The sequence below is a fragment of the Paroedura picta genome, chromosome 3, assembly GCF_049243985.1.
Source record: "Paroedura picta isolate Pp20150507F chromosome 3, Ppicta_v3.0, whole genome shotgun sequence".
Taxonomy (NCBI): Eukaryota; Metazoa; Chordata; class Lepidosauria; order Squamata; family Gekkonidae; genus Paroedura; species Paroedura picta.
The window spans coordinates 32,117,775-32,141,902 of NC_135371.1; the positions used below are offsets into that span (position 1 = coordinate 32,117,775).

The window sequence follows — 24,128 nt, forward strand, 5'->3', positions numbered from 1 at the left end:
CCTCATCACGGACAAAGCCCACGGACAAAGCTTCGCGCGACTGCCGGGGGCTCCCTTGAGCGGCGGCCTGACGCGGCGAGAGGCGCGAAGTGCCTCTCACCGCGTCAGGCCGCCAGGCAGGGAACCCCCGGCAGCCGCGCTTTGCGCGACTACCGGGGGCTCCCTGGGGCTGCGGCCTGACGCGGCGAGAGGCGCTTCGCGCCTCTCGCCACGTCAGGCCGGGAGCAACTGCGAGCCGCGCTGCGCGCGGCTCGCAGTTGCTGGGGCTGGGAATCGGAGGGACCAATCGGCAGGCGCTTCGCGCCTGCCGATTGGTCCCTCCGATTGTCTGTCGTGAGGAAGGGTCCAATCTGGACCCTTCCTCATCACGGACAAAGCCCACCTTAAGGCCCCTTAACGAATTATTTAGTCCGTGGCGCCCGTGGCGCCACGGGCGGTTTAAAGACTAGAGGCAAAGCCCATGGTACCCAGGAATACAATGGGTGCTAGGATGCACATCTGCACTGTGGCCTTCCTGGGGGCTGGCTACATGGCAAAAGCCTACCCTTGGACTCTTGAGGCCCCACCTCCAAACCTCAAGGAACATTCCTGACCCAGGGGTCACCAGCCTCCAGCTGCGGCCTGGAAATATGCTGGAATTGGACTATAGAGACCAGCTCCCCAGGGGAAAATGTCTGTTTTGGAGGGGGGGACTCTACAATGACACCTCATCTCCAGGCTTCTGGAGATGAAAGGGCTTGCTTGGGAGGAGGGGAACTCTGTGGCATAGTGGTTGCAGTGTGGAAGAGGTTGGGACCTGGGGATTTGCTGGAGTTGCAGGTCCTTTCGAGACAACAGAGATCATTCCTTCTGGAGAAAAGCCCTAGCTCTGGATCCCATGGAGATGCAGGGATTCTAACCTTCAAGAGGAAAACAAAGAAAATGCTGGGTGGCAATAATCCTAATAACAATAAAAATTAAATAATTCATAAACTTGTCAGTTTCTTCCTTTAATGAAAATATTTAATTGATAGCAAAAGAACTGAAAACCTTTGTCAGTACGTTCTTCATCTCAGTTCAGTATGAGAGTAAATCAAAAACAGTTGCATGTTATAATAAAACATGAAAACATTGGTTGGCAAAGAATTTACAGCTGGGTTCTCAATTAATGCCTCTATGTCAGCTTTTCTCAACTTTCTTTTACCACTGAGAACCACCTGAAATATTCTTCAGGCTTTGAGAAACCACAGAAGTGGGATCTGATTGGCCCTCATTGGCAATTTCAACTGATTGGCTTTCACTTGTGAGTAAACATTCCTGGGGTAGAGGCTTTTCCTGGCTGTCTGCATACAATTTGACTTGATTGGCCCTCATTGGCAGAGTGCTTTCTCCCTATTGGTGGCATACCACAAGGGAGGGCCAATCAGGTAGGGAGTGAGTTGGCTGCACGCAAGTTCAAATTTATAATGTTTAGTGATTGGTCTGGAATGTATTAGAAGATTATGATTCTAACTTCTTTCTCATGTAGAATTGACAGTTCCATAGTGAGGTTATTGGTATATGACTTTTTGATGTTGTGTTGAATAGCAGGACTTACAATATACTAGGAATTGTAACATGTGTTATTTGTGATTACAAACATCCAGTCATGAATGGGCAAAGGATGCCCTTTGAAGGGCAAGATTATTTATCACTCAGTAAAGATTAACTGTGCATTAATGTGATAGAGCTGTTAATGGAAGATTGTTGCCTACCATCTCCAGTTTATGTACACACCCAAGCAAGCGTGTATGAATTTCTTCAAAGGAAACTATGGTTTGTGTATGGATGGCTGTGTTAGATGACTGACAGCCCCGAGATTTCAACCTACTGCCTTCAGGCCCTGGATGTGAACCTCTCAGTGAGTTTGAGAATGAGCCTTCAAAGTTCAGACCTAAAGCCTGAAGCAGTCCAATTTCTAGTAGTTTATCATTACTCATTACAATCCCAGTACTATAGGTAGTATGGGGTGGGGGGAGAATGTGAAATAGTATCAGAATTAAATGTAAAAGTAGAATTGCAGGCTCCAGGTTGTGAGATCCCTAGAGATTAGGAGGTAGAGCATGGGAAGGGAAAGATTGAAGAGGGATCTTGGTGGGGTATAATACCATAGAGTCCATCTTCCAAAGTAGGTATTTTCATTTGGGGTGTGGATACATTCTGGAGATCAGTTGTAATTTTGGGAGCTCTTTAGAACCCCACAGGGATGCCAGCCTCCAGAGGTCAGTTTCCCCTAGAGAAAATGGTTGCTTTGGAGAGTGGACTTTATGGCAGGGGTGGGCAAATTGTGGTCCTCCAGCTGTCCATAGGCTAGAATTCGCATGAGCTCCTGAAAGGTCATGGGAGTTGTAATCCGTGGACAACTGGAGGGCCACAATTTGCTCACCCCTGCTCTGTGGCATTGTACCCACTGAGGTCCCTATCCTTTCCAGGCTCCATCCCCAAATCTCCAGTTGTTTCCCAACCTGCATCTGGCAGCCATACTCCCCATCCACCAGCAGTGGCCAGGAGGCAACTGGCAACTTCCCCCTTGAGGTTTGCAACCCTATCCTGAAGCCACTAAAATAAATTACAGTTGTGTTATTAATGGCTTCCATTTTGCACCTGAAGTGGGAAAGCATTGTGGACCAAACACTTGTTACAGGACTTGCAAAAATCTCCTAGAACTTGGGTGCCTCAGAAGATGGTAACATAAAGTTGCTCTAGGGAAGCAGTCTGTTTTATTTCCTTCTTGTTTGTTTGGCTTATTCCTTTGTTGTATAAGCCCGTTCACTAGATTGCCAGCAGTCAAGATTTTATGGCAGTACAGTATTATATTTTCCTGTTTGCTACTAGCACAAATTTAAGCAGTTCTCTTTAATAACATACAGATAATGATTTGGGGTCTTTTTAAAAAAAAACCCCGCTTCTCAAATTAGACAGCTGGAATGGCCACCCGACTGACAAAACTTGTAAGTAGGGGAATGCAGGTTACTGTCCTCTTTTTATACAAAGGCCTCTGATTCAACTTGAGTGCTTCTCAGCTACTGAGAACTGAGGAAACAGCAAATCGAGGGGCATGCTTAGAGTAAGGACATACGGTCCTGCCATACTGTGTAAAGCAAACTGTATGTCTACGCCACTACTATTAGCTGAGTGGCAGCAGCCCTTTTGGATCACTCCAGGTCTCTGATCTGAGGCGAAAGGATTTCTTCCATCCTCACTGCCCCCTTGTCTTCCTGCGATCCTTTAAACCGGCAGTACTGGACAGGAACTCTGTTCAGTTTGAAAGTGTGTCTTTTGCCACTGTGTTACTAGTATAAAATTATAACTTCTTGTTTATGCACAGTGGTGTAAAAAAAGAATCATTCATAAAAACTGACAGATACTTCTGGATCAAAAATTAGGGTGGATTTTTTTTTTTGAGGGAAGCGGAGTAAATCCTGTGCCAAGGAATGTATTTGTTTCTGTAGCTGAAGTAGTCCCAGTGTCACATGAACCTTTGAACTTCTGTGGCAAATGTATGCTTTGCTGAAATAAAAATGGTCACAGACTATAATTTTTAAATTGGTTTTGAAAGTTTCCTAAGGAATCTGTTCTTTATACGGCATGAGTTGGGTCCTGTGGAAGAACTCAAGCAAAGAAGGAGTTAATGGGGCAGATAATTTTCCTCTTTCCCTTCTCTGGGGCTTGTGAACAGAAAGCTCTATTCTGACAAAGGGGGCTTTTGTGTCTGCCAAAGGGAGCTTTGGCTCTCAAAAATGCATAATCCCAAAATCTTGTTGGTCTCTCAGGTGCTTCTGGAGTTGAATATAGCCGTTCTACTGCAGACTGTTGTAGCAACCCTCTAAAACTATCAGAATGCACTATAATATGGTCATGAAGCCAGAAGGTTTTAAACTTGGCCCATTTGGAGCTCTGATGTTCTAGAGCAGTCAGACCCAAAAAGTCTATCATGAAGCCTCAAAGTGGGTTGTAGGCCGTCCTTATCCTTTTAATTGCTCTCTCTTGTAGTTTGGGAACCAAAAATCTGACCCTGGAAATATTGTCTTCCATGTCATACAGTAGTTAGTATTTTTTTTAATTAATATGTTGACCAAGTAAAATGTGCCACTGGGGAGATAGAGGGAGTAGTGGAAAAAGGGTGGTCAGAGACTGGAATGCAACCTCCATATGCAAAGACTGTGTATGTCAGAACATTAGTGACTTGGGGTTCAAAGTGGGCGCAGCTGTTGGTTGGTTTCTCAAAACACATCTGGTTAGCCACTGTAGAAAACTGAATACTATACTGCAGCGGTCCCCAACCTTCATCTGGTCGGGGACCACCTCCGGTGGTGGGGGAGAGCCAGCGGCCCGGCTGCCGCAGTTGCTCAAAAACGTGCATGCACGGAACTGCCGCGCATGCACGTTTTGGCCACCAGGTGGCACTAACACGCATGTGCAGAGTTGCCGCGCATGCGCATTTTGGCCACCAGGGGGCGCAAACGCGCATGCGTGGCAGTTCCGCGTGTGCGCATTAGCGTCGCTGGCGTGCCTGCTGCCGCGCCGGCTGTCATGCCGGCCTCTTTCCCCCCCTCTCGCTGCAGGGGGGGAGGCAGGCGCGGCCGCTGGCGGCCCGGTACAATGGCCTTTGCAGCCCGGTACCGGGCCGCAGACCGGGGGTTGGGGACCCCTGCTATACTGGATAGGGCCAAAGAGTTAGTTTACTCAGGGAGCCAAAGAGCATTGGGCTAACCCTGGAACTCACCATACCAAGTAAATTTGGGTTTGTGGGTTATTATACCAAAAGAATGGGAACTGCTGTCCTATAATTAAAGTTTTTCCACTGCACCCTATATCTACAGATATCTCCCTTTTAGAGACTGTAGGGAACACAGGATATCACATATCAAAACAGTATTGGTGGAAAGAGCTTATAATTTGATATCAGGGCTCCCAAATTCACAGAGAGCCATAAATATATAAGGTATTTCAGATTCAAGGAATTTATTGCTACAATCTTGCTTCTTCATATATATTCATTATTCCCTTTATCATCATCATCATGATCATCATTATCCCTTTGAGTGTAGATATACAGACTGCTCTGACTGGTTAATAGTATGCATTCTATTCTGAGCAGCCTGGTGTTGTCAGCTACTTCTGTAAAAGAACAAATTTTATCTTCACACAAACCTTTTGAGGTAAGTTAGGCAGAGTGTGTGTGTGAGTCTGGTCCGAAGTCTTCTAGCAAGCTTCCATGATAGTGCTGAAGATTTGAACCTCAGTTTCGCAGATTCTAATTTGATCACTGTATCACACTGGCTCAGGGATGTGATATTCAGGATAAAAATGGAGTCTTCCAAGAGGGTGTAATAATGAATGTCTCATTACCCAAAACTCTTCCTCTCTAGGGTTTTTGCCTCACTTGAATAAACCATGAGAGTTTGTAAGCATAGCTGCATTCAGCTGAATACCTGTGCTTTGTAAGACATGAACCTACACTAAAGCAGTTCCTTTCCTGTGGAGCTTAAGATGCAACCATTTCAAGGACTGTTTCCACACCGGAGGCTTCGCACTAGGCTGCAGGCTGGAGTTTGAGCCGGTTGCCCCACCTCTTTCTGCTCCTGCTTGGGGAAGCATTTTGCCTGGTGTACCTCTTTCACCCTGGATTTGTGCACCTGCATGAGAGCCGGGGCAGAGTGCAGAAACTGTCAAATGTGTTGATGGTTTTGGGGAGAAAGTCATAAAGCAGGGTGACTGGATATGGAGAAGCAGTAATTGACAAGAGATGTTCATACTTCTTCCTTTTAGTATTTCTCAGTTTATAATCCAGCCTTTGCTGAGGCAGCTGCGTTGGTTGCCAGTTCCTGTCCGGGACTGGCTCAAGGTTTTGGTTTTAACCTTTTAAGGTTAAGGTTAACCTTTTAAGGCCTTACGTGGGTTGGGACCCACATACCTGAGGGGACTGCCTACTGCCCGATGCCCCCCCTGCAGGGCCTTTCGCTCTGCGGGTGAAAACCTATTGGTCATTCCCGGCCCCAGGGAAGCGTGCCTAGCCTCCCTGGCCCCGACCTGGAATGAGCTCCCGGGTGAGCTGCAGGCCCTGCAGGAGCTTCCGGCATTCCGCAGGGCCTGCAAAATGAAGGTCTTCCACCAGGTCTATGGTTGAGGCTGGGGTCGTCAAGGAAGATCGACACCCCCCCCCCCCGGGTGTGAGCAGTAGACCGACTTTTTTGACCTCCTTCCTCACCCCTCCAGTAGTGGGGATGGGTGATGGTGGGGATTCCGCCATGTTTTGTGATTTTTATGTCTTTTAATGGGGGTCTTAATGAGTTTTTATTGGACTTTGTAACCTGCCATGAGCCAGTCTCGGTAGTGGCAGGAAATAAATTTAATAATAATAATATATTAATAATAATAAATAAAATCAGCCTGAAGAAATTTTTCTCTGAAACAAATGCTACTATACTTCAATAGATCTTAATACTTCTGTAAATCAATAGATCTAATTTTCAGGACAGGCTCATCTGCAGATATTTAAATCCACCTTGGAGGAGAGGAGGGGTAGAGAAACGGGTGTGCTGTCAAAGTGACCATGTGAAGTCACTTGTGGGGAGAACCCAAAGTAACAGCACTGCATTGACAGGATGTGGTAGGATTAACCTGAAACTTTGTTTTTACCAGACAGTTTCAGATGAATCTTACTAGATTATCATGCCACTGCAATTATTTCTGAGTTTGCCAAGGAAGTGGCATTACATGGTTGCTCTGATGGTGCTTTACAGAGCATTTGCTCCCTGTTGCAGGAGCCCTTAAATTATACAGGAAAGATCAATCAAATCAGTACCCCAATTTTGTGTGAACTCCTGCTTATTTGTACAAGAGGGGAGGGGATGACTAGATTTCTCCTCAGAGTAGCCTCTAATGCAGCGGACTTCTTTGTTCCTAGGGGATTCATCTGGAGTATCTTTTAGGAGGCATGAGGGACTGCAGAGGGAAGAGGAAGGCAGGAATATCTGTTCTGTGAATTCTTCCCATTTACTGCTAAACTTTAAATAAAGACAGCCCTTCATCTCATAGTCTGATCATTACAAAGTGCATTGAAGTGCATGCCAGTATAGCATAGTGCCTAGCATAATGTGAGCCATGGAGGCCTGAGCTGAAATGCTAACTGTGCTGTTTCTCTCAGCAGTGTCTACCTCAAAGCCTTGTGAAAACGAAACAGGATTGCTCCTTAAATGTACAAAGCTTGACCTTTCTTGGAAGAAAGATGAATCAGAAGTGTTTCACCTTACTGTTACTTAGGGAAAAATAGTGCCCAAACAAAAGAACTCTCTGTCTCTTCAGTTATAGTTAGTCTCTCCCACAACAACAAACAAAAGGGGGTGCCCTTATGAATAGTTTATAATACATTCCAGGAGAAAGTTATTTGTATCCTTCATCCATACCTTTCTTCCCATTGTTGCCAAAAGTATTTCTGTTAAAATGGTGAATTAAGAAATATCCCATGAAGGCAGCAAGACCATTTATGCACTGGAGGTTTCATGCCAGGCTGCAGGCTGGAGTATTAGTCGTGGCAGATTGCCCAACCTCTTCCTGCACCCACATGGGGGAGCATTTGGCCTGGTGCACCTCATCCACCCCCGATTTGTGTTCCTGCATGGAAGCTGGCGGAGTGAAGTTCCCAGTGCATAAACGGTCCAAGTGAGGGACAGCATGTTATTCCTTCCTTCCAAGGACAGCTGGTACCCTACGGGTTGTATTCAGCCCCAGAAGCAGCTTTTCTGTGCCCCATAGTAGCTGTGCCAAGTTTTAATCAGTATATGGTAAAATATTGTGTACCATCTTTCCCTTGTATTCTTGGTGTGCATTTCACATCATTTTTGGCCAGAATGAAGGAATCATTGCCAGTCTGGTTTTTGTTCTTGAAACCATCCAGAACTGAGGAGAACATACATTGTTTATTGACAAACCCAATTGACAAATTGGGCATGATGACGTTACTGTTTGGAGCAGCTGTAGAAAATAAAAACTTGGAGTGTGAAATTCTCCTCCTTGGGCAGGGGGTGCTGGTTGCCCTCCACCACTTCATAGGCTTGGGCAATCATCAGCCTGGTTGTGAGATTTTCAGTCATCTATTGAAATAGGTTACCAGAAGAAGTTAAGAAGGCTTCTGTTGGCTTCTCTGTTTCAGAGTCTTTTGGAATGTGCGGGTGTAATTTACATAGTTTTGCTAGGTTTGGGAATGTGGTTATTTTGTTGCGATGACCCCCTTTTGGACTGTTGTTCTGTTGTCATGCCTAAGTGTAACCACATATGTAAGCTGTCGTGGAGCCATTTTTTGAAGGGAAAGGTAGGCTATAATAAAAGGCAAATCATCCCCTGATCCCTGTGTTCTTAGAGACCCACCTTTAAAACTGTAGTTAACATGTAGTTACAGATTTATATTTTATTTATTTATATTTATATTTATATACCACCCTCCCCTGAAGGCTCGGGGCGGTTTAATAGCATTAGCACAATTCTGGAACAGGATTAGAAAAATGTTTATACATTTCTACACAACAGCATCTGTTAAACATCCCTGATCTTTCCATCCCTGCTGTACAAGCTGCACCTCACATTAGTATGACATGGATATTGCCTTGTCACATTTCTTTTATGCATGTACTAGGGGTATAGTCCTCCATGTCATAAAGGACAAATGTGTTTTCCTGCATGCCAATGTGATGGAAAATAGAAATGCACATTTTCTGAAACGTGAGTGTTTTAGTAACTAGATTAGTCAATCAAGATGCAGAGTTCAGTATGCAGAGACATTGTTAAGTCACCAATGCTTCTTACTGCAGTTCTGTCTATTTCCCTTCTCTCCTTGTTATGGACTTGTACCCCTCTCAAGTGCGCATAGTTCTGCACTGCCCAATTGCAGTTTTTAAATGATGTTCAAACTTCAATGCTGGCAACGTTGTTGAGATTTGCCAAAAGATTTCTGTGCTATTGTAAAGAAGCTACAGTTGTATAAGGTCAAAAGTAGCTGTGTCTTCCTTATAGGAAAATATTTAATTATTAGCAAATTATCTGTGGCAAATATGTGGACCTTTTGTAAAGGAAGGAGATGGGTAGGCAGGTGTATACATATTTGCATTTCATATCAGCCAATCAAACTAAAATTAAAGTTGATCTTTTGCCAACTTGACTATAGTTCATAGTTACTTTCAGATTAATGAAAATTGGTAGGTTGAGACTCTGGAGGGAACTGGCATCTAGACAGGATCCAGCCACACTGTTGCAAGGTTACTTCAGGAACTGGTGTTACATTTTCTGATCAATAAATCAAAGGCATTTTTTTTTGTTTACCAAAATTGTTCTTATAAATATTCATCTATGTTTTGACCCAATAAGCAGCGGGATAATAGGATGGAATAATAGAATGGATGAGGGATATCATAAAATGCTGTCATTAGGGGAATACATTCTTGAGATATTTACTCTTATACAAGGAAGCCAAAATGTAGGAAACGGATCAGTGCAGTGAACAAAGTAACGTGAGTAACTCCAAATTGTACCAAAGGCCTCTTTTCAGTGATTGCATAAAAAAGGAAATGAGGAAGGTGTTCTCTTCATCTCATCCTCACAACAACCCTGTGAGGTCTGTTAGGCTGAGAGAGAGTAATTGGCCCGAAGTTGCTCAGCGTACTTCCATGGCAGAGTGAGGATTTGAATCTGAGTCTCTCAGATCCTAGTAAAGTGTTCTTGCCTTTCTCAACTTTTTACCATTGAGAACCCCCTGAAACATTTGCCAGGTTTCAAGAAACCCCAGAAGTAACGCGATCTTGCAGAATATAGTTGGGAAGCATAGCTGTGTACATGTCTACCCAGGGCCCCTTCCTTTCCCACTCCCTCCAGGTCCATTACTAGCCATTTGGAGAGGGGGGGGGGGAGCAGGACAACATGACCATATATGGTCATGTCACCCAATAAATGTTTAATAAATTTAAAAACATATAAAAAAAATTAAACCCCACCCATTCAGGAAGCCCTTCCAGGGCTGTCAAGAAACTCCCAAAATTTCACAGAACCCTGGTTGAAAAAGCTGTGAAACACTGGTTGAGAAACACTGTGCTGGCTCTTTTAAAGGAGGCTGCTGTTTGCTGATTTTGGAACTCCCTTTTGGTTTGTTTACTTTGGGGGGGGGTGTTAGTGATTAAAGGAACATAGCTCATTAAAGTTGCATGTGGCTTATATATTGGGAAAAGATACATCAATTTGATACATAAAATAAATTAAAAAATCAATTGCAAGTTTGTAGTTTGCCCTGTGAGGTGCTTGTTCAGTAGATTGATGCGAATAGCATAAGCAATGTTAATTAATACAATGATAAAGGAATGGGTTATTTGCCATGTATTTATTTGCCATGTATTTAATATACAATCATCATAGTGAATGAACTGATCATTGTAAGGCAGCAGTGAATACTTTAAGAAAGACATCAGATTTGTCCAAATAAAAATGTCCATGTCCTTCAACATCTATAATATTACTGTTGAAGAGTCAAGGCTATAAAAGCCAATGAAGTGTTTATATGTGTATTTATCACAAGGTTTATGTTCTTCCAATAGCCTTTGTCATTAATATGCTAATTTAATAAATGCACACTTGGAAAGTGCATCATTAATTTTTATTTTACAACCTTGCATTCAAGCTAAGGGATTTCCCTGGTACTGTTTGTCACAGTTCAAGGAGCTAGGATTTCCTGGCTGGGAAATCCTTTGAAAGATATTGGGGGAACACCCAATAAATGCAAGTGAGAGAATCCCAATGAAACCAAGCATACGAACTGCATTATTCCCCCATGCTTTGGTATATCTCCTTTGAATTATTACACTAAGTTCTCTGTCCACTGCTGTCCTCTGAGGAAGTAGCACTTTTGACCAAATGAATACATAGGATCTATAAAGACTTAGGCAACAGCCTTCTTAGTGGCTAGACTAATGTTTAGGAATCATGTCCTGGACAATGTTTTGGGCTTACCCCTATTTTATTTTTATTTTATTTTTTTGCCAGCGAGAGTCGGTCTTGTTTTTATATAGGATTAAGACAAAATATTCAGCTCAACTAAGTACAGATCATGACTTGTTGATGGATGGTATTTTTTCCAAGCTGTGTCCCAGATTCAGTCCCATCTTGAATAGCAGATGTTGGGAAAGACCTTTCTTTGTCTGAGATCTTGCCAGTCAGATCAGTAGGCATGCCAAAAGATGACTAGCTGTTAATGGAACAGTGATACATCTGGATATGAGACGAGTTGTTGTGTTAACTGTATTGTAGATTGGTTCTCTATTGTAGATTGGTGCGTTTTATATGCTTTTATTAATGTGACCTCTTTTAGATTGTTGTGCAACAGTGAGTACCATTGTGTTGGAAAATATTTCAGTTTTTAATAATAACAATTGAACCATGTAGCCCAGCTATGTTTCTTGTGTCAGTCTGCCAGCTGTATTGATAGGCTGACAAGCAATGCTTACTGGAGGTCAGAAAACTGCCTGTTTTAGAATCTGTTGCCACAAGTGACTGTGTGTAAAGCAAAGCAGACCATACTTCTGAATCAGAGAGCACAACTATGCCATTTGAAATAGTGAAGAAAGGAAAGAAATACTTACCATGTTACCAAACAGTAGGAAATGGGAATCTCAATCCATTTCACTTGGATCAAAATATGCTGCCTTAAAATGCGACAGAGCTCATATTCTAATTTGCCAAGCAATTGTGTCCAGGATAATTTTTCAAAAACTATGTCTGTACCAACTCCTAATGTAGTTTGTAGTGGATCATGTACAGAAGCATTAAAAGTTTCTATCCTTTGTTTTTTGCATATACCTTCCAACTCTTTTTAAGGAAAGCTCCATTCTTTTCCACAGGGAAACCTCAGCTACTTCACGATGGAAGAATTGCTTCTCACCATTTTTTGTGCAGTTCTATGGTGTAGAGCTTAGAGACTCTAAATCAGGCTTTCTCACCCAGGGTTTCATGAAACCCTGGGTTTTTTTGATGGCCCTGGAAGGGTTTCCTGAGTGGGTGGGAGTTAATTAATTGTAATATATTTTTTAAAGTTTGTTAAACATTTATTGGATGGCATGACCATATATGATCATGTTGACCCATCCTAAACTGTCCAGGGAAGGGAAGGGCCCCGGCCTGCACATGTACACAACCGTGTTTCCCAACCATATTCTGCATGATCACACCACTTCTGGGGTTTCTTGAATGCTAAAGAATGTTTCAGAGGTTTCTCAATGGTAAAAAGGTTGAGAAAGGCTGCTGTAGATTAAGACTGGGCTTGGATTCCAATCCACCTTGAACATGAAACTTGTTGAGCAACCTGAAACAATTGAATTCTTTGGCTCTAATTTACCTCAGAGCTGGGGACAGGGAGAGGGGTGATAGGCTGTAGTAAACTACTCATTTTAAGACCTTTCTAAATAAATAAGCCATAGGAAATTGCAGCCTTTCCCCATCACTTTCAGAGCAGCCCTCCAAGTGCAGACAGCAGATTCTGGTTGACTGAGGGGGAGCGATGGAGTCTAGATCTACAAGATACATTTATCCCTGAGCTGAGGAGCCATACAGAAGCCCAGTCTCCAGCGGCATCAGTCCCCAATATTTCTTCCTCATCATATCTTAACTGCATCTGTAGTTTCATGTAGGATTGTATTTACCATTTAAGTTCAAGTAACTAATAATTGGCCATATTTGCCCTCCATACACTGTCTATAATAAGACATGCATCTTCCTGTGTACTTGTGCTTCATACACTCTAATTCAAGTTGAAAAAACTGGAACAAAACGACGGAAGCTGAAATGTTTCCTGCTTGTTGTCTTGATGGCAATAGGTAGCCAGAATTGTGGAGGATACTATTTCTAAGAACATCATAACCAGAGGAACTTGAATCTGATATTGCACAAGACTTATGAGTATTCTGAAGTAATTGTGGACATTTCATGTTGGCTTGTATTTTGTAATACAACTTTTTAAAAATGCCAAGTAGCTAAGGCTGCATGCTGTAAACCACAACTAAAATATGTAGCATCCTAGCAGCCATCTTGATTAGGGTTGTGCGTGGCGATGTCCGAATTGGCCATTTCAGGCCGACACAGCCAGTGCCACCCGGGGTGGGGTGGGGGGAGGCACAGGCACTGGTGCATAACTCAGCGCACACACGCAGGCGCAGAGTTACACACTGGCACCCGCGCCTCCTCACCCCGCAGCGCAGCGCAGGCTGCGTCAGCCTGGAATGGCCGATTCGGACACCACCGTGCACAACCTTAGTGATTATGGAGCAAGACAAGTTTGTATGGAATGCTGTTGCAGCTTTTTCAAATTATCACCTAAGCAATAAGTTTGTCTACCGGTATATAGAAAAGCTTAAGACATTTTTGGCTTCATCTGATGCAGCTTTCAAACTGCAGAATCTGTACAGGGATGTGGAGAGGGAGAAATGGAATTGATTTGAAGGTATTTTTCAGTGCCAAATCAGCTATTGCACAATTAGGTTTGCCTTGCAGGGTTCCCCCCCTCCCCCATGGCCTTTAAATGCTTTAAAGGGTATTCTTATTCCCACTAAAAAAAAAGCTGTTTGGTGGAATAGCTAATTTGACAGGTCACTGTTTACAAGCTGTTATTATTCTCGGTATTTCTGATATGACTTTTAATGCTTACGTGACTAAAACATATTTAACTACAGTGACATTAAAGAAGTAGTGTTGTAATTTCCTATTTTATTTTTCTTTTCCGGCCAGCTGCCTTGTAATAGAATGATACAAATTACCATGTGCCCACAGAATGAAAACATACACTATGTATGACAGAAGTGCACTTAACATAAGTTCCTATCAAAAATGTCTGGTCTTTCCATGGTCATCTAAGGCAGTGGTCCCCAACCCCCAGTCTGGAGACCAGGACCGGTCTATGGATCAGTCAGTACCGGGCCGCAGCTCCTCCTCATTCTCTTCCCCGCCTGCTGCCTCGGGGGCTGCCCTGCCATTCTGCTGCTGGCTCACCTTTGGTGGTCTTCAGCAGCCACTATGGCTGGGTCTCCCCCGAGGCATGGCACTGCGCAGCTGCTGCTAGCAGCATCCCCCAGCAGGTGGCAGAAAGTCAGGGGCGCCAATGGGAATGCAAGTGGAGCAGGGGCTCAGGCAACGGCGGCGACGTCCCTCGGCGAAGGACTACCTCCCCCCCCCCGGCCTCAGTAAAATTGTCAAGCATTGACCGGTCCCAAGTGTTAAAAAGGTTGGGGATCATTGATCTAAGGGCAAGTTTTTCCATGCCCACCAGAGTAGTTTTTGAGCAGGATAGAGCAGCTGGCATCTTAGGAGGCAAGTTCAAAAGCATTATCATATAATGCGTGAATAAATGCATTTTTGTTTTCTTTTGGAGGTTGGAATTGAGCAAAACCATCACTTTTTAAAAGTTTTTTTCTCTCTCTCTGGGCAGAGATGAGGCAGGGAAAGTCAGCTCAATTGCTTTCCAGACTTACCTCAGCCCACCTTCATACAAATGCTAATAGCTTTAAATGATGGGATGGCCAAGCTCTCACCTTTCCAGCTGGAAACAAAGATTAGGAGGTGTTAAATATTAGATACTTCAAGAAGGAAATTTCTGGAGACTTCAGGAAAAGCCCCTCTGACTAGCCTGACCTGGCAACCACCAGCCTGACCTGGTCAGTGGGTAGAGAAAAGAGAGATTAGAACTTGAGTGAGAAGTCCGTCAAGCGGGCAGAACTTTTAATGACAATCTGGAGAAGGCAGCCATAAGCCATTTTGTGGCTGGGACAGCTGAAGAAAGCTTTCAAGGTAGTGAAAACTCTGTAGTGATCTATAATTTCATAAACCAAGGAGCCCAGTTTATAATCTTAGATCTGATCAGGCATGTTTAAGAAAGAGCGACAGAGGAATTGCGTTTTACCCATTTTGTTTGGATACCTTCTTCAGTCTCGTGCTGTGCTAAAGGTATGCTTTTATTTATTATTTTTAATAAATACTTGATAACTTTTGATGCTAGTATTGTTTCTCTGTACCACATAGACCTCCACCATCTTTGATATGTTATTTTAAAAGAAGTGATAGGTAGGCTGGTGGTTGGCAAGTGACTGTTCCTTCTCCCTGTTGTGACCAGACATTGGACAGTGGGAGACACAGAGGCAGAACTTGAAAGGGAAGCTGATAGTCCTGACCCTCCATATGGGCAATTCCATACATAGGTCAGGTGGTTATAGTGGGTTAGCTGAAAGAGAAACCCCTCTAAGTGTAGGGAAAACCTTGGAGGGAAGGGCAGAATAGGGCTTGCAGGCCTGTTCCTCCACACCATGTTTTAGACCAAAGACTTCCATTAGGAAGTACAACTGAGCAACTTGTGGATTCCCAGCACAGAAAGAGGTACGGTCCCATCTCACCATCACTGCAGGAGTAATCAGAGCTGACTATCAATAATATATATTATACTAGATTCTAAGCCCATTTTAAAGAGTAATAAAATGGGCGCTAGGAGGGCTCAGGCAAGGGCGCGGCGATGGCGAAAGGGGTCTGTGTGGGTGGGGAGTCAGGCAGAAGAGAGGCACGGGGGGTGCTGGTGGCATAGTAGGCGTCGGGGAGTGTAACGCGGCGTAACTAACCTGGGGCACAGCAGCAGCAGCCAGAAGGAGGCGAGGAAGGCATCTGCAGCCATGGCGCAGTGGACGGGTGGCGAGGGCTGGGTGTACGACGCTGCGAGGCCACTCCGCCGGCCGGGAGAAGGCTACCCGGGCCTCCCCCCACCCGATGCTCTCTGCAGCCTTCTCCCGGCCAGCGGAGGGGCCTCGCTGCGTCTCTGACGCGGTGAGGCCACTCCGCCATATTCCCTGGGCGGGTGAAGCAGCCAATGGGGAGCCGCGCGAAGCTTGGGGCGGGATGGACACTCGGAGGGGCCAATCAGGAGCCGCTTCGCGTAAAATTGTCAAGCATTGACCAGTCCCCAGTGATAAAAAGATTGGGGACCACTGGTTTAGAGCAGTGGTTCTCAACCTTCCTAATGCTGCAACCCTTTAATACAGTTCCTCATTTTTTGGTGACCCCCAACCATAAAATTATGTAAGTGTTCTTTCACAGAAATTAAACAAAAAGTGACCAATGGCTTAAAGATCCATTGTTCATGATTGTATATAAATTGTTTTTTCTCTGGAGTTTCTCAGTTCAGTTCTGCCTCTTGTCCTGCCGAGCTGTGCCACCATCTGGAGCGCCTTGCGGGAGACTGCACTGTGCTGGAGGCACTGCCAGAGCGACTGGTGGCCGAGTGTGGGCACCTGCAGAAGGAGCATCAACAGTGGCAGTGCCCCTCTCCCCAGCCAAGCTGCTTGTCCTGCAACGTCCCTTGTGAAAGGGTTGTTTGACCCCCAAAGGGGCCCCGACCCCCAGGTTGAGAGCCATTGGTTTAGATAAACCACTGATTTTCTGAGAGGATCTTTGTCTTGTGTCTCATAAATTGTTGGCACTAAGGGACTCCAAATCTAACTAAAAGATCATACACTGGTATGTAACAAACACCTGATAGTTGTTGTTGTTTCTGTGTAGTATCAGCTATGTAATACAATGAATTGCAGGAAACTTGTTTCTCTGACTGTTGTTCTTCTCTCATGCCTCTATTCTGTTATCTCTCCCCATAGAATTACAACATCCTGGGCATATTTTAGAGATGTCTAGTCAGCTAAATGAGAATTCACTGATACGCAATGTGGCCTTCGAAATAAAGGCATTTTTCTTTAAATGTTGAAAGGCCTACCAGTACAGCCCCTTTTACTGAATACTAGATTATTTTTTCCCAATTGGAAATTAAAATTTCCTGCAAGTGGAACATAGTTTTATTTGATGAAAGCAAATCTGTGTAACTACATAATATGGAATGATACAAACATTTCTGCCTGAGTTGAACACTAGACTAGTAAATTGCTTTCATTATTTTTACAAAAATAGGATGTTTCATAATTAATGTGAAGATGAAAAAATCCCTCACCTAAGAAGCTTATAACAAAAAAATTCTTTCATTTCATCCTCCCTCTTGTGTTATCCAGTCTTGCCTTTCTATGACCCTTGTTTTCACTTTTACAGGACAGCTGGCATTTTCCTAATGAGGGCAGAAGCTCTGTTCCTTGAGGGGAATCAGGGGAAGAACAGATCTGGGCTTTTGTGATAGACTGCAATCTGTAGCCACTAGAATTACATACGTAGGGTAGGACTTAGCCTCTTCCTCTCTTCCTAATGCCTGCCCTACTGTGTCTTATTTCACCTTGCAGTCTGTGCTCTCCTGGTTGCCCTCCAAGCCTCATCTCTTGTAAAAGCAAAGGTACTGCAAGGTCCTCCAGATGAGGACTGTCTGGATAGATGCCTTACCCTCTGTGTGCCACCGAACACTGTATGTTTGGAATCTTTCTTAGTAATTCTCCCATATACTTTAAAGTTACAAACTGGTAACTTTTATTGCCCCAGATGGGGGTAAGGGGTGGGTAGTCCTTTATTCTATTTGTCTGAAATCTGGAAGTGCAGATGCTCTCAGGTAATGCTGCAATCCCCATGATGTTTGTCCAGATTGGATGGAAAACCATGAAGGTACAAACTCAAGGACGTAGGAAAGGGTGTGTGTCTTCCATTGAAAACAGTGGGAAATAATAGTGGAATTGAACTATGAAAATGGAACAGCAACAAAAGAAACATGAACAATACTAACCCTATGAAAAACGCTAGTAGCAAAACCTTTGGAATAATACAAGCAAAAGAAACAAACTACCTTGTTCACATCTAATGAATACATGACACTGCCAGTACTAAGTCTGATCATCAGTCTACCAAGTTCAGTATTGTCTACTCTGAGCAGCAGCAGAGCTTCAGGGTCTTAGGTGGAGATCTTTCATATTGCCTCCTTCCTGATTCTTGTACTTGAAGGGGCTTGGAATCGAACGTGGAACCTAGTGTGTGCAAAGCAGATGCCCTAGCTCTGAGCCACAGCACTTTTTCATAAGCAGATTATTAATTTGCTATCAATTACAGTAATGCCTTACTTCTAAAAAAGAAAAACGTTTCATGGCTTAGAAGTTACTGAGAGCGAGCTGGAGCCAAATCCAAATGGTGATGGTTTACATTCTTACATCTAGGAAGTGTTCAAGGTGTGTGATGGAGAATGTCTATAGATGGCAACCTCTGAATGAGCCTTTATACTCCCAGAATATAGCTGAATAGTATACATTCATAAAATGATGCCTGTTTCCTCATTGTTGGATCAGGAATAGAGTTGCCGGCTCTCACTTGGGAAATACCTGGAGATTTTCGGGGGAGAACCCAGGAAGGGAAGGTTTTCTGGAATAATGTCATATATCCCACCTTCCAAAGCTATTTTCTCCAGGGGGGACTGATCTCTTGTCATCCGGAGATCAATTGTAATCCCAAGAGAGTTCTGATCCCCACCTGGAGACTGGCAAACCTAATGAGGAACAAAATAGCCTATTTAAATCTTCTGCAAACATTTTCCCACCAATATGCCTTTCTTTTTTCATGGGCCAAAAACAGAAAACCACTGACTTGTATTGTAGCTTCTTAGAAATTTACCAGATGGTGGTTCTAGCCATGTGGAGACTACAGCATAAGTAGCATCTGGCCACACAGTAAGCTCAGCATTACCATATCACTGGAGGCTGCCCAAGACTGGCAGCTTGTATGGTTAGAGGGTGTCTATTTCTGTAAATGGAGAAGCCAAGTCAAGTCGCAAAACAAAAGAAGTTAAATGCTCTAAAAAACAAAAAGGCATATTGGACCATTGCATCAATAATTTTTCCAAATACATTACTTAATTGCCTTTCCTCTGAACAGTGCATATTTTATGCAATTTGAGGGAATGAAACGAATCATTGACTCCCAAGCACTAGCACTAAAGAAGAGCTTTGAAATAATGAAAAAGTATGTGTGTATATATTTCTGTTTCAACCTTTTTTCCCTAAACTTTGACAGTTCTTGTTCTTAGAAATAGTTTAGGAGGAATTGGTAACCAACAGAATACATTTTATTTTTGCTACTTAAAAAAAAAATCTATTCTGTTCTGGATGTCATGCTTGACTTCAGACTTGAATTATTAATGTTTATATTAATAACAGGAACCTGTTGTGGCTGAATTCTGGTTCACACACACGAACGCAAGTAACTCTATTATTCGTGGATGCCAAATACACCTCACTGGAAAGAACCTTGCAATATGCAAGAACTATGATCTTCATGTGGAATTGCATTAGTCATCCCAAGATTATTACTATAACAAGAGATGAAAGGATTAAAACAGATTTTTGCAGTCGGAAATGTTCCTATCATTTAATTGTACAGTTCAAGTAAATCTGAGTTGTTTGGAATTGTTTCTTCAGGAAATCTGCTAGCATGTTTTGGGTGGCTGAATTCAACTAAAATGTTCTGAATTCCTTTAGGGAAGCTCAGGACAGTTCTAAACTGGCTTGGGCTATAACAGGATATTAAAATGTAATGCACTATAAATATGAACCAGGGCTTGTGCAGGAAATACAGCTGAGAAATCCTTACCTTTAGAAAAGGGCAGTGTGAAGTCTATGCACAACAGTAAGGTAAAAGGTATCCCCTGTGCAAGCACCGAGTCATGTCTGACCCTTGGGGTGACGCCCTCTAGCGTTTTCATGGCAGACTCAATACGGGGTGGTTTGCCAGTGCCTTCCCCAGTCATTACCATTTACCCCCCAGCAGCAAGCTGGGTACTCATTTTACCGACCTCAGAAGGATGGAAGGCTGAGTCAACCTTGAGCCGGCTGCTGGGATCGAACTCCCAGCCTTATGGGCAAAGCTTTCAGACGGCTGCCTTACCACTCTGCGCCACAAGAGGCTCATATGCACAACAGTGTTCCCTGTCAAATGAAGCATTTGAGAATATTACTTTTGAGACTTTGTTTTTGAAGAAATTTAATATACAGCCACTGGCCGTTCCTTTTCTTCAGTTGCTTCATCTTGGAACTGCAGTTCTTCATTCTTCAACTTCCTGGTTGTAGCAGGGGATCCTCTGCTATTACAATTGATCTCCAGGCAACAGACCTCAGTTCCTTTAAGAGAAAATTATCACTGTGGAAATTAGATTCCACAGGTTCCATCCCTAAAAAAGCCATGCATTTCCTAACCCAGAGCTGGCAATTTTATCACAAAAAGGTCTTGCCCTTTGGCCACCAATCAGAAGAAGACACCTCAGTGGGAAGGTTAGAACATAGAAAGGGTTCAAGCCAAGTGTCGTCTGTCTCTTTATTTGGGGGAAGAAAGGATTTATTTTCAGTTTTGAAATAACAGGAGGGTTTGCTCCCTACTTAATCATTCATCTCATATAGAAAGGATCCAAAGTACTTTTACCATGACACTGGAAACTATGTATATTATAAGACTTTAGAAATGGTGTTATTTTTTTTACAAAATAAGTTTTATATCTCTTTTTGTTCCAGGTATATTGCTATCTGCTGACTAAAATAGCTCACAGAGAAGGCTGAGTGAAGATACTGGTGTTGGTGAAGATACTTTGGCTCCCCTGCTTCCCCCCAAAGAAAAGGCCTAGCAGTAATTTCGATCTTCTGAGGGTACCAGCCTTTCAGTCAGCAACCTTCACTACGCTTATTTTTGTCCAAATATAAATTTGATATTTTTGTTCTTTGCAAGGGATTAACTGATAGAACCAACATGGCTGGGATTAGATATATTTTAAGAGTATGCCATTTGGTACTGGGATTACTCATAAATCCATTCAGCGCATCTTCCATGCAGAATAATGAATGTCCACAGTTGTGTGTGTGTGAGATCAGGCCGTGGTTTACGCCGCAGTCAACCTACAGAGAAGCCACAACAGTTGATTGCAATGATCTTCGTTTGACAAAAATCCCCAGCAATTTGTCCAGTGATACCCAGGTCCTGTTGTTACAAAGCAACAACATTGCTAAGACTACAGATGAACTCCAGCAGCTTTTCAATTTAACAGAGCTGGATTTTTCACAGAATAATTTCACTAGTATAAAAGATGTGGGGCTGTCAAATCTCACCCAGCTCACTACTTTACATCTGGAGGAAAATCAGGTCACGGAAATGACGGATTACTGTTTACAGGATCTGTGCAATCTTCAGGAACTTTATATAAACCATAACCAAATCAGTACCATTTCTGCAAATGCATTCTCAGGCCTGAAGAATCTTTTAAGACTTCATCTTAACTCCAACAGATTAAAAGTTATTGACAGTCGTTGGTTTGATTCAACACCCAACCTGGAAATTTTGATGATCGGAGAAAATCCTGTGATTGGAATACTAGACATGAACTTCAAACCATTGTCAAATTTAAGAAGTCTGGTTCTGGCTGGCATGTACTTGACTGACATTCCTGGAAATGCACTAGTAGGTCTGGATAGTCTTGAAAGTCTGTCTTTCTATGACAACAGGTTGGTTAAAGTTCCTCAACTTGCACTTGAGAAAGTTCCAAACCTAAAATTTTTGGATCTTAACAAAAACCCAATCCACAAAATCCAGGAAGGGGACTTTAAAAACATGCTTCGTCTGAAGGAACTTGGAATCAACAATATGGGAGAGCTGGTTTCTGTTGATAGATATGCACTAGACAATCTTCCTGAACTTACCAAGCTTGAAGCAACAAACAATCCAAAGTTATCTTACATACACCGTTTAGCTTTTCGGAATGTCCCTGCCCTGGAGAGTCTGATGCTTAATAACAATGCCTTGAATGCAGTCTACCAAAAAACAGTGGAATCCCTTCCAAATTTGCGTGAGATCAGTATCCACAGTAATCCCCTCAGGTGTGACTGTGTCATCCATTGGATAAACTCAAACAAGACCAACATCCGTTTCATGGAACCCTTATCCATGTTCTGTGCGATGCCACCAGAATATAGAGGGCAGCAAGTAAAGGAGGTGTTAATACAAGATTCCAATGAACAGTGTCTTCCAATGATTTCTCATGACACTTTCCCAAATCATTTGAATTTGGACATTGGCATGACTGTCTTCTTAGACTGTCGGGCCATGGCTGAACCGGAACCTGAGATTTATTGGGTAACTCCACTTGGGAATAAAATAACTGCTGACACTCTTTCAGACAAGTACAAGCTTAGCAGTGAAGGAACTCTGGAAATATCTAATATTCAAACTGAAGATTCTGGCAGGTACACTTGCGTAGCCCAAAACCTAGAAGGTGCAGACACCAGAGTAGCTACAATAAGAGTGAATGGAACATTGCTGGATGGTACTCAGGTGTTGAAAATATATGTCAAGCAAGCAGAATCTCATTCTATCCTAGTTTCTTGGAAGGTAAATTCTAACGTCATGACCTCTAACTTAAAATGGTCATCTGCTACAATGAAGATAGACAACCCTCACATTACTTATACCGCGAGGGTTCCTGTTGATGTGCATGAATATAACCTTACACATTTGCAACCCTCCACAGATTATGAGGTTTGTCTCACTGTATCCAACATCCATCAGCAAACTCAGAAGTCTTGTGTTAATGTTACAACAAAAAATGCAGCTTTTGCCCTGGACATCTCTGACCAGGAAACAAGTACGGCTCTAGCTGCAGTTATGGGGTCAATGTTTGCTGTTATCAGTCTAGCCTCTGTTTCCGTTTATGTTGCTAAACGGTTTAAGAGGAAAAACTATCATCACTCATTGAAAAAGTATATGCAAAAGACGTCTTCAATCCCACTGAACGAGCTGTATCCTCCGCTTATTAACCTTTGGGAAAGTGACAGTGAAAAGGACAAGGAGGGGTCTGCAGAAACCAAGCCGACTCAAGTGGACACATCCAGAAGCTATTATATGTGGTAACTCAGATGATATTTTGCTTCTGGTAGTAAGGAGCACAAAGACTTTTTTGCTTTATTCTGCAAAAGTGACGAGTTTCAAGACTTTTGTATTTTTTGACTTTGCTAGTTTTGTGGCAGAGTGGTGAGGACAGGTGGATATTTCAGAATTTTTTTAGTATAGCGTATCGCAACGGTTTTGACACACAAAATGGCAGCTTCACCTAGCTTCCAGTTTCTTTTTAGTTGTGCTTAATTTAACAATGCTGTTCTAACTATGGGAGGGGGGGGCGGGATGAAAAGTTGGGATTGCCCTGTGATCGACAAGAACGACCCCTTCTGAAGCCATCAACAGAGAGTACAGTGTCCTGCAAAATCTGATGACAACTTGAAAATACATTAAACCAGCTTTGTCATAATCTGGTCTAAGGACTCTTAAACTGAGATGAGATGACAAGATTTTGAACAATATTAGTTGGCTGTACTGTAATGTTGTATCAACTGATTTGAATGTTTGTTTTTTGTCTATGAACAATTGATTTTTCTTTCCTTTTTTAATAGTTGAAGAGGCTTAGGTAAAAGCTACTAAGGCAATTGAAGTATGTACACTTTTTTCCAATGTAACAAACTAAATGTTAATTGCTCTTTTATTATATTTAGTAGAAACTTTTGAAGAAACTTAGAATTTTGTTCTGTGTAATCCACCAACACCTTGCATAGAATGAAAACAGAATATAATAAATTATAGTTTTTTGTTCTGTTTGGTTTTTTTTAGAAGAGTTGTGATACTGTCTCTCTTTAGCTGCATCATTAGCTTTAATTAGCTTTAGTTATGTTTCAGCATAAAATATATCCAAGCTCATATAAGATTGTGAGTCTCTGGGTTAAATTAGATTTCATTTTTTCCTAAATAGATCTATTTTAGCAATTGCGAATTTTATCCATATTTAGTTTATATATATATTAAAAGCCAACAAAATAGTAATGAGAATTTCATTAGAAGGATGTATGTTGGATAAAAAAATGTCACTTTGTCAGACCCCAAAATGTGTCATGCTATGACCAAGATTGCATTTAGAGCAAATCATAAATTGCCCAGAATGCATACAAGATTGAACATGTACAACAAGGAGCTTGAGCCATATGTCTGAGATTCTGCAAAGTGTTAGCTTGCTTGTTGAAGAGGGCAAAGGAAATAAGCTCTTCGGTTGTCATTTCATTAGGCAGAGTGTAATTATTTTTCTAAAGTAGTGAACTAGAATGCTGACTCAT

The 24,128-nt window shown here is 42.7% G+C and overlaps 1 protein-coding gene across 3 annotated transcripts in view; it reads left to right on the plus strand.

Moving 5' to 3' along the window:
• The window catches only part of LRRN1 (leucine rich repeat neuronal 1), a 35,324-nt gene extending 11,712 nt beyond the window's left edge, over positions 1-23,612 (plus strand). For all 3 annotated transcript variants that reach the window (XM_077325233.1, XM_077325234.1, XM_077325235.1), the window contains exon 2: positions 20,499-23,612. In XM_077325233.1, coding sequence (XP_077181348.1) covers positions 20,731-22,881 — 2,151 coding nt within the window. In that variant the 5' untranslated portion in view covers positions 20,499-20,730 and the 3' untranslated portion in view covers positions 22,882-23,612. The remainder of the gene's footprint in view (positions 1-20,498) is intronic.
• Positions 23,613-24,128: the final 516 nt, after the last annotated feature.